The sequence below is a fragment of the Acomys russatus genome, chromosome 1 (assembly GCF_903995435.1).
Source record: "Acomys russatus chromosome 1, mAcoRus1.1, whole genome shotgun sequence".
Classification (NCBI taxonomy): domain Eukaryota; kingdom Metazoa; phylum Chordata; class Mammalia; order Rodentia; family Muridae; genus Acomys; species Acomys russatus.
In genome coordinates, this window is record NC_067137.1 from 44,420,430 (window position 1) to 44,430,639 (window position 10,210).

At 46.0% G+C, this 10,210-nt stretch overlaps 1 protein-coding gene across 1 annotated transcript; it reads left to right on the plus strand.

Moving 5' to 3' along the window:
* The first annotated feature begins 7,253 nt into the window (after nt 1-7,253).
* Nucleotides 7,254-8,532, plus strand: Fam110c (family with sequence similarity 110 member C). The gene has a single exon (XM_051153629.1). It carries the CDS (start codon nt 7,463-7,465, stop codon nt 8,417-8,419), a length of 957 nt encoding a protein of 318 aa, XP_051009586.1. The 5' UTR covers nt 7,254-7,462; the 3' UTR covers nt 8,420-8,532.
* The last annotated feature ends 1,678 nt before the right edge of the window (nt 8,533-10,210 follow it).

A 10,210-nucleotide genomic window follows, 5' to 3' on the forward strand; every position in this document is an offset into this window, starting at 1 on the left:
CCACAATATTCTGTAATGCAATTTTTTTTAAAAAAAGATTTATTTATGATGTATACAGTGTTGCGCCTGCATGTACACCCGCACACCAGAAGAAGACACCAGATCTCATTATAAATGGTTGTGAGCCACCACCATGTGGTTGCTGAGAATTTGAACTCAGGACCTTTGGAAGAGCAGCCATTGTGCTCTTAACCTCTCCAGCCCCTGTAATCCAGCTTTTCACTGAGTAATGTTTCTCCAGGGTTACGGAAGTCCACGCACATACATCTACTTCATTCAGTTTTCCAGTTGATTGATGTGTTTTATTTGTTTCTTGTTTTTATTTTTTTATTTTTTGAAACAGGGTTTAGTAAGCAAGGTTCTATAAAGGAACAGAACTTATAAAATGAATGTATATAGTCATTATGTTACATACAACACACACACACACACACACACACACACACACACACACACACACACACACACACATATATATATATATATATATATATATATATATATATATATATATATGGTTATATACTATATGAGTTTTATTCTAATGGCTTGCAGGTTGTGTTCCAAATAGTACAAAAATGGCTTTCTATCAACAGAAGGTCCAAGTACCCAGTAGTCGCTCAGTCCACAAGGCTGGAAGTCTCATATGGTTTTCAGTATAGGCTGGAATCTTGAAAAATTAGGCTCTAAATGCTAAACAAGAAGAGGTTAAGCTTCCTTATTCCATGTTTTTAATATGGGCTTCTAGAAGATGGGCAGTCCAGATCTCACATTTACTTGGTGGCCCACCGCCAAATACTCAGTCTCCACTGATGCCCAATAGCAGGCCAAGAGCTGTCTCTCAAAAGCAGAAGAGTTGTCTGCAGATTATGGTAGAACCTTGCTCCAAAATTCCAAAGGTTTCTTTTGTAAGTCACCTATAGGGGCCTGCCAAGGGCTCAAACCAGCACCCCTGTCTGCCTCACGTACCATCAGGTCTGCTGGATCATATGGTCCAAGTGGTAGAGCAGCCTGCACAGCAGCCTGGACCTGTTGAAGAGCTTTTCTCCCATCCCAGGCCTCGCTTAAAGCTAGCAGCTTTCCAAGTCACTTGGTATATGGACAGGAATGACATACCCAAGTGAGGAACATGCTGTCTCCAGAGCCCCAAATAGGCCCACTAAACGCCACTTCTTTCTTGGTGGTGGGAGGGTCTGGGAGCACTAACTTATTCTTCACCTTTTAAGGAAGATCTCAGCATGTCCCACAGCACTAGGCTCCTGAGAATTTCACTAAGGATAGAAGGCCCTTGAGTTTCATTTGATTCATTTTCCATCTGATGTACATATGTGCACCAAGTCCAAAGTTTCCCTACCCCCTCCTCCCTTGGTCCAATCAGCATAATGTCATCAACATTGTGAATCAATGTGATGTTTTGTAGGGAGAAACAGATGATCAAGATTCTACCAAACTAAGTTACGACACAGAACTGGAGAGTTAATATAGCCTTGAAGTAAAACTGTCAAGGTACACTGCTGGCCTTGCCTACTGAGAGCAGATTGCGTCTGGTGGTCCTTCTGGATAGGTACTGAGAAAGGGGCATCTCACACATCAATAGCTGTATACCATGTTCCAGGAGATGTGTTAATATACTCAACTAGGGACACTGCATCTTGTACAACAGCTGAAGTATTAATATATTACCGTATTACCACATTTAAAAATATATGTGTATGTGCTTTCACGCATATCAATCATATATGTTCTTTCTTCTTACTATTTCTTGATTAGATTATTTTTCCTATTACATTCTCAAATTGACTATTGCAAATGATACTGATTGAGTATTTCTTGTTCATTCTAATAATTTCATGTAGCCCATCAGAGTTTTTGACATAGACAATTATATTGCTTAAAATGGTGGGAAACTTTGCGCTCCTCGACACACTTAGACTCTGCAATTGTTTCCGGTTTTTCACTGCCATTCACTGGCTGGCATATTCAATGTATTTTGCCAGTGTGAGTTATAATGTGACTCCTTACACTGCCAATACATGTACAGAATGTTTTCCAAACCCATCATTAAGTGTTGCTGATGCAGGGTGTAGAGGTAGAGTACCTTTATCATAAAATGTAAGTGGTTCTGTTCTCTCCCTATTTTCTATGAGTTGGAATGTTTGAAATACCCAGTGATGGATCTTGAACAAATAAATGAAAAAGCCCCATCTGTTTTTTCCTTCCATTTCCCATGTATCTCTGCATCCTTAATAATTATGATTTTGTTATATGCGGATAGTTAATTATTTTACTCCTAGGGCTACTTTAACTACTAAAGGACATCACACATTCCACTGTGAGCATTCCATTTCCATCTGGGGTATCTTGACAGTCTAATTAATAAAATGTTGTTTTATGGCTTATGTCTATAAACACCCGCTGCACTGAAATAAGAACCGATTTGAAGGCGAATGATGTTAACACTCGATAGTAAGGCATTAAAGCGTGTCGCTGGCCTACTCCACTATACCATACTCACAAGAGATGGAAAAAGCACATTGACTCAGTGCTATTACAAAAAGGCATGACCCTACAGACTGCTGAATCACCCCAGGACCCAGACTGCTAGGACATATGGTGACCAGTGCTTCTAAATCTGTGCTATTTAAATTCTTTGCTCACACCATGGCTGTTTCACAATCTAAGGGCTGGGGGAAACTAACTGTAACTGGTTGCAAAACTTTCCACTAATGATGTATCAAGCCTTGTCTGCCCTGCCTCCGGAAGCTGCACGCAAGGCCAATCCAGATTTTGGTCTACAGCGACTATCCAACTGCTCTCAACACCTCTCCAGAATAAGCCAATGTTATGAGAGAGAGCATTAACCCATTCCTTCTCTGAACCAGGTCTTCTAAGGTGATTACTAGGAAGGAAAAGGGTTCAAAGTTGATACTCTCACTTGAACAATAAGAATAGTCAACTGAGAAACTTCTGTCAGTGTAACTCCAGCTCTTATTTTCCAGCAAATTATATCAAAATATAGAAACTTGTGAGTAAACATGATTAACTTTATCTAATAACAACAATGCGTTAAGAAAAACAACTCCTTCCACTAGAAGTCCCACCTGGCCACAGAAGGTGGAGACTTCAGGCTCAATGCCCATCCCCTTCCCCTTCCCACCTCCCCCAAGCCACTGACTGTTAGGGAACTCAGCTAGGGTCACCTGCCTTAGACTCCTGGGACCCTCCTCTGTCCCAGAGATGCCCCCCACTGATTTCAGTTCTCTCTCCTAGTCTTCCCTCACTCTCCCTACACCTGTCACCCTCCCCACCCCTCTCCCACCCAGTTTCCTCCCTCCATTGACTTCAGATGTTTATTTTATTTCCTCTTCTGAGTGAGATTCAAGCATCCTCCCTTGGTCCCGCCTTGGCTTCCTTGGGTCTGTGGATTGTAACATCGTTATCTTGTACTTTATGGCTAATATCCACTTACAAGTGAGTACATACCATGTGTGCCTTTCTGGGTCTGGGTTACCTCACTCAGGATGATATTTTATAGTTTCATCCATTTGCCTGCAAATTGCATGATGTCTTTGACTTTAATAGCTGAGTAGTATTCCATTGTGTACATCTACCACAGTTTCTTTATCCATTCTTCTGTAGAAAGACCCATAAAACCTTCATCCCAAAATTTGTATTGCCTGCAAGAAGTGTATAGATAAACATGGAACAGAGACTGGGGGAATGGCAAGCCAATGACTGGGCCAGTTTGTGAGAGAGCCGACTACTCTCACGATTAATGATTAATGATGCTTTGCTTTTGTGGGTGGATTGGTGTTTTCCTCCCTTCCCTAGGAGTCTTGTCCAGTTAGAGGGTGTCTTCTTCAGTTTCCGTAGGCCCTGATACTATGAGTCTCAGATAGAGTCACCCTTATATCCTCCCAGAGGCCTATGCTGACTTAGGTCTCCAGCTTGTCATGGAGATGCCCCCACCAACAGTTTTTCTTTTCTCTGCAGGCCCTCTGTCCTCCCGCCCCAGCCCTTCTCAGGTCTGATTTCCACACTTATTTCTCTCTACACTCCTCCTCCTCCTACCTTGTTCCCCCCTTTCAACCACTACCTCTGTCTGTTCTATTTCTTCTTCTGAGTGAGATTTAAGCATCTTCCTTTGAGTTACTGATCTTCTTTGGGTCTATGCATTGTAGTGTGTTTGTCCTGTACCAAACGGCTAAAACATACTAATAAGTGATTACAGACCATCAGGGATGTCCTCTGAGAGGCTCCACCCAGCATCAGTTCAAAACAGATGCTGAGACTCATGGTCAATCATTGAGTAAAGCATGGGGAGTCTAAAGGGAATGTGGGGGGGGGGAGAATAAAAGGACCTGGAGATGACAGGAGCTCCACAAGAAGACCAAAAAACCCAACTAAACCAGGGCCCAGAGGGGCATGTGGAGTCTGAAGCACCAACCAAGGACCACGCATAGACTGGACCTAGGTCCACTACATAGATGTAGCCGATGGGCAGCTCAGGTTTCATGTGGGTCCACTAATAAGAGGAGCAGTGGCTGTATCTGTCATGGACTCTATTCCCTGATTTTTTTTTTTTTTTTAATCATTTCTCCCTGATGGGACTGTAGTGCCAGGCCACAGGGGAAGAGGACAAACTCTTGATGTGATTTGATGAGCTGGGGTGGGTGGGTGGGGGCTTTTCTAAGGATTAATTGAGAAAGGAAGGGAGGGGGAGAACGGGACTGGGGGAGATGAGGGAGGGGCTATGACTGAGATGTAAAGTGAGTGAATAAGTTAATAAATTAATTTTTAATGTAATAAAAATGACAAGAAAAGACTGATGCTCTGCTATGCTTGCAGACAGGATCCTAGCATGGCTGTCTTCTGGGAGGCTTCATCCAGCAGCTGATGGATGACCCACAAATGCAGAGACCCACAGCCAAACATTCTGCTGAGCTCAGGAAATCTTGCGGAAGCATGGGAGGAATGATGGAGGGAACTGGAGGGGTTGAGGACACCACAAGAAGACCTACAGAGTCAACTAACCTGGGCCCATGGGGGATCACAGGGACTGAACCACCAACCAAAGAGCATGCACGGGCCGGACCTAGACCCCCTACAGCCTGGTCAATATGTGGGTCCCCTAACACTGGGAGTAGGGGCTGTCTCTGACTCTGTTGCCTGCCTTTAGATTCCTTTCCCCCTAGAGAAAGGCTACCTTGTCAGGCCACAGTGGGGTAGGATGCCTTTGGTCCTACTGTGACTTGAGACTTCTGGGTGGGTTGGTGCCCCCTTGAGGACCTTCCCTTTTCTGGGAGGAGGGATGGGGGAGTGATGAGAGGGCATATGGGGTGGGACTGGGAGGAGAGGAGGGAGGGACTGGGATTAGGCTCTAAAGTGATTAAAGAAAAAAGGAAACAAATTGAAAAAACAAGCAAAAAAAAAAAAAAAACTCTAGAGAGGGTAACTGTTTTGAATGTGTTCAAGTTTATACATGAATTAAGTAACCATATTGGAAAGCACAATAGTTAACTAACTCACAACCACTATTATCAAAACAATAATTACTAACATTTATTGAAAACTTGCCCTGCACCCAATGCAGAGCTTTTTACATAAGCCATCTCACTAATTCAAAAACTAGCAGGTGGACACATTGTGTTGCACAATTTTGTGTTTCTGTTTCCTAAGGAGGCTGAGCACAGACCTAGGCTCTGCCTGCTATGTCATATCTCTCACTCCTTGTGAATCAGAATGAACATTGCAAACTATGAAAACACGGTCAACAGATGAGAAAGCAAAGACCCAAGAAGAGAAGTTGGCTACCTTTCCAAGAAATGTGTAGTTAGTGATGGTGAGGCCAAGGTGAGACGCATCCAAGGGCATATGGTTCTTCCATAACTGCTGTTGCTATGAGGCAACAGTGAGGATTCACTTACCCCCAGACCTGAGGGCTGCTTCCCCTGACTTAGACACCAGGCTTGATGTGTAGTATCTGGCCTGACAGCAGAGAAAAAGCTAGACTTCGGGCCTCCTTGGCTCTGTTGGAGAAGCATACCTATTCTAGGTAGCCATTCTGTGTCCTCTCTCACACACTTTCTTATTTCACTGTACCCGCCTCTGTACGTTACCGAGTACCCTCTCTTTTTTTCCAACGAGGAAAAAAGAAATGATCTCATTGCTAAGCAGGCTCTGTGGACAGTCTGATTTTCAGACTTGAGTCTCCATGTGGTTCCTCCCTGTGGTTCCCTAAACACACTCGCCGCGGTCCTCTCTTCTTCAGCAAGACTCCTGTACCCTTCCCGTTGTGCAATGGCACTCAATGCTCATTTCCAAAAAGAATTGGACAATGTCCTGTGACTGCGTGCCCAAAGCATTTAGCTACAAAGTGAGATGGTCAGCAAGACCTGAAACTGGCCTTCCACAAAGGAGATAACGTGTACATTTCACTTGTCTGGCGGATATTTTTAGTCTTCTGTCCAACTTTTTGAAAAATGGAATTTTGGAAATATTTTCTTAAGCTCTCAGCATTCTTAGCTTGATCTCCCTTGCCTGGTGAACCCTAGGTTGTCTCATCACCTGGATTATCTCGCAGGTGTTAGGGGTTTTTTTCAAAAAGCAAGGAGACTTGCAGCGCCAGCCAGTGACTTCTGGATTTAAGCCAGGACCCAGGTGCCTCTTGGGTTCTGTCAGCCCAGACTAATCTTGATATGGTAAATGTTTCCTTTTCTTTCGCATTCTCTTTCCTCCAAATAGTGCCTAGAAACTACAGAAATAAAACAGAACATTTCCAAATCTGAGGAGATCACTTTAGAATTAAAGGGACATAAATGGTTTGTGGGGAACCTGGGATAGGGCTTCTTTCTGACTCTTAGCTCTCGGATCGCGAGGCCCCAGTAAGGAAGGATCTTAAGCCTCTGAGACCTGGAAGGAAGCCTCAGATACCTGGAGCTGAGCAGGCTGGGTCCCTTGTAGCCTTGCCCAGTGAGACTGCTCCACCCTCCCTAAGAAAGGCGGAGGGGGTGGGGGGACTAAGGGGGAGGACTTATGGCGGCGGGGGGGGGGGGGGGCGGGCGCTTAAGACAGAAGAGAGGGTTTGGGAGCAGTGGCTGGAGGCGAGGTATTCTTGAAGCGAGTAGTGATGGGGGTACAGTAAGTAGGAGGCAAGAGACAGAACACCTGACAGGAGGCTGGGGGTGGTGTGGTGAGTTTAGGGCCCGGGAAAACTAGAAGGTAAAGGGGCGGGGACACCAGGTGTAGGAGGCTTCAAGTCCTGGATGGGAGGAGCGAGCTGGCGCCTTAGTGATTCACCTTTCCCAGCCATTCCGGCTCGCCCCAACTCCGGATCTGGGCGGAGGGGCCCTGGGGCGTGTTTTCCCCACCCCTTGCGGACTTCGGAACTGACCCGGACCGAGTGGCGCCGGAACAGGAGTCTCTGCTGGACGCTAGCTTGGTGGGTTCGAGTCCTGCAAGAATGCGCGCCCTGCCGACCCTCGATTCTCTTGCCAGAATGCGGCCACCTCTCGGGGACCCGAAGGCAGCCGAGGTCACTCACACCGCGCAGCCATCGAGCAAGAGCGCTGTGGAGAGACTGGCAGCGGACCGCGCCAAGTACGTTCGCAGCACGCTGGGCTCTAGCCCGGCTCCTGAGGGGAAGGTCCCTGAGGCCCCAGGGGTGAAGCACGGCAACCCGGTCCCTTCCGCTCTTGCCCCAGCTCCCGTAGCCCGCAGGGCTATCACCCGAAAGCCGCTGAGACCTGATTCATTGGTGATCTACCGGCAGAAATGCGAACTCGTCAGAGGGCCAGATGCAGATTGCTCCAGAGTGGGGCTACTAAGAAAGTTTTTTCAGGGGTCTGGCAAGGACAAAATACTAGTGGCCCCTGAGACGACGGGGGCAGTGAGTGAGGATAAACCTAAGGAAACAGAGGCTGCTTGGACTAAGTCGGGTCAGGCAGCAGCTGCTGGACCAGCCTCTGTGTCACCACCCATGAAGTCGCTAGCTGTGCCTTTAGAGGTGGCTCCCAAGGTTCCTGTCGCACACTCTGGCGTGGAGCTAAGGGTGTCGCGTAGCAAAGGACTGCAGCGCTCTCAGTCAGATCTCAGCTCCCGCTACTCCATAGCTAAGGCTGAGTCTGACACTTTCTTCAAGTACTGCGGCCTGGACCCTGACGTGGTGGAGGCTCTCGGGAGGGAGAACTTCTCTGCTGGATCCGACTGTGTTACACTCAAAGTGCGTAGCGTGAGCATGGCTGCTTCTGATAGTAGCTTCTCCAGGCACAGCGAGGACGGGTTACAAGAAGAGGAGCTCATCGAACAGGTGCCTAGCACCACCTCTGTAGTAGAAAGGAACGCCCGAATCATAAAGTGGCTGTTCACCTGCAAGAAGGCCAAAGAAACCACCAGTCAGAAGTTGCAAGGACCTGCCTGATTGACATCTGATCCAGGTTAGTGCCAGGAAGCTGGAGGGTAGGGTATAAGCTTGTACATGCTGGCTAAGCTGGGTGCTGGCCCATCACAGCTCACGGTTAGAATACAGCTTCTACAGAATCAGGGCATTAAGGTGTCCTCCTCCTGTTGAATTTGAGTACCTGGAAAGGTCATTAAGTCTACACTGTCCCTATGGTCTTACTGTCGTGAAAATGGTAGAAATCTGAAGTACAAAATGCTTCCTGCCAGCCGTTTCACTCTCCTGTCATTTCCTGTTTTGAAAGCAGCCTTGGAGCCTTAGGCCCGTTATGCACCTGGACAGCCTGGGAGTAGGCCTTTCTGATACCCTTAGGGCATCCTTGGCTCTAGGTAAGTCTGATGTCTCACTTCCAGCAGAGAGGAAGACTCCAGCCACACACACACACCCCAAGCTTTGAAGTGTTGAGAACTTGATATTCCCTTACTAAGAAAATATCTGTATTTGAACTGAAAGTTTCCATTTTCAGATCTCATGGTCTAGACTGTATCACAGTTTAAACTGTAACGGTTCTGTTGCTTTGTTGGGTGTTTTTTTTTTGTTGTTGTTGTTGTTGTTGTTATCTTTTGTTTTGTTTTGTTTTGTTTTTTTGCTGCTGGTGATAATGCAGCGTGTAAGCGCCTCCTCTGTCCTCAGCCTGTACTAAAGAGGTAAGGCCACCCACCCTCCCTCCTTCTGGTTTGCTATTGAATGTCCCTTGAGAGTAGGAAAGAGGAGAAACACCTTTATAGGACTATCTTTGAGAACTGGGCATTTAAACATCTGAACACCTTTTCTTCATTCTGCCCTTGAGAGAAAGTTCCTATGAATTTTTTTAAACTACATTTTCTGGCATTGAGATAAATGCTAACTGAAGATACCTCATTAGAATGTGGGGGTCTCAGGAGATAGACACTTAGATGCTTCTACCCAGTCAATCAATCCATGTTTAAGAACAATAGAAATACCCCCAAAGTACTGCTGAGTGGACTTTATACAGCTGTAAAAACAGTAAAGAGAGCCTTGTAAGTGCAGGGGGCTCAGGACTTTTCATTCTTATAATTTATTGAGGATTTGCACAAGTTCCAAAGGAATGTATACAGGTAACAACAATAAGGAAAATGACAGCAAAAAAGCTACATCAATTTTTCTTTTCACAAAATTGTCTTTGAGTCTGAGCTATGTGAACGGTGGCAAGGATCTACCATGGCGTAGCTGTGGGCACTGTGGCACAGAGGAGGGCAGAGGAAGAGGAGGTGAGGGGATAGCCAAGGCCCGTCTCACATTCCCACACATGAGGGCTGACTTGCCTTACCTATCAAGGGAAAGGAGACACAGAGAGGATGTGCAGCTTCTGTATTTTATTTTCTGTGTAGTCAAAAAAAAAAAAATCTGCTTATGTTTGTTCTGCAAGTGAAACACAAGGGAAGAAAGAATTGCCTACTAGAATGCTGTGTGAGAAAACGTCAACTGCCGTAAGATAAGCTTGGAATAAAAATAATGGTGAGGTAACGACATGATGTACAGATAAGCTGAAACAAAACCCCCAGAAGATAGGTGACCCATATTTTCCCAAGGTTTCTGGGTGGTTCTTGCAGTCATGACGTGAAAAATACCTCATAAACTTGCTCCACTTGACCCACAAAGCAGCCGCAGAGGTGTCTGGAACGTTGGGAAGATGGCGACATTCCTAGGCATTCTCCAGCTCACTGAGTTCGTATTCGTTTTAGATGAGCGCTCCTTTCACTTCCTCCATGTCCGCTGGAAAGAGCAAGC

What these genes read in the sequence shown, in the direction of transcription:
- Fam110c (XM_051153629.1), top strand. Translation starts at nt 7,463, where the DNA reads ATGCGCGCCCTGCCGACCCTCGATTCTCTTGCCAGAATGCGGCCACCT.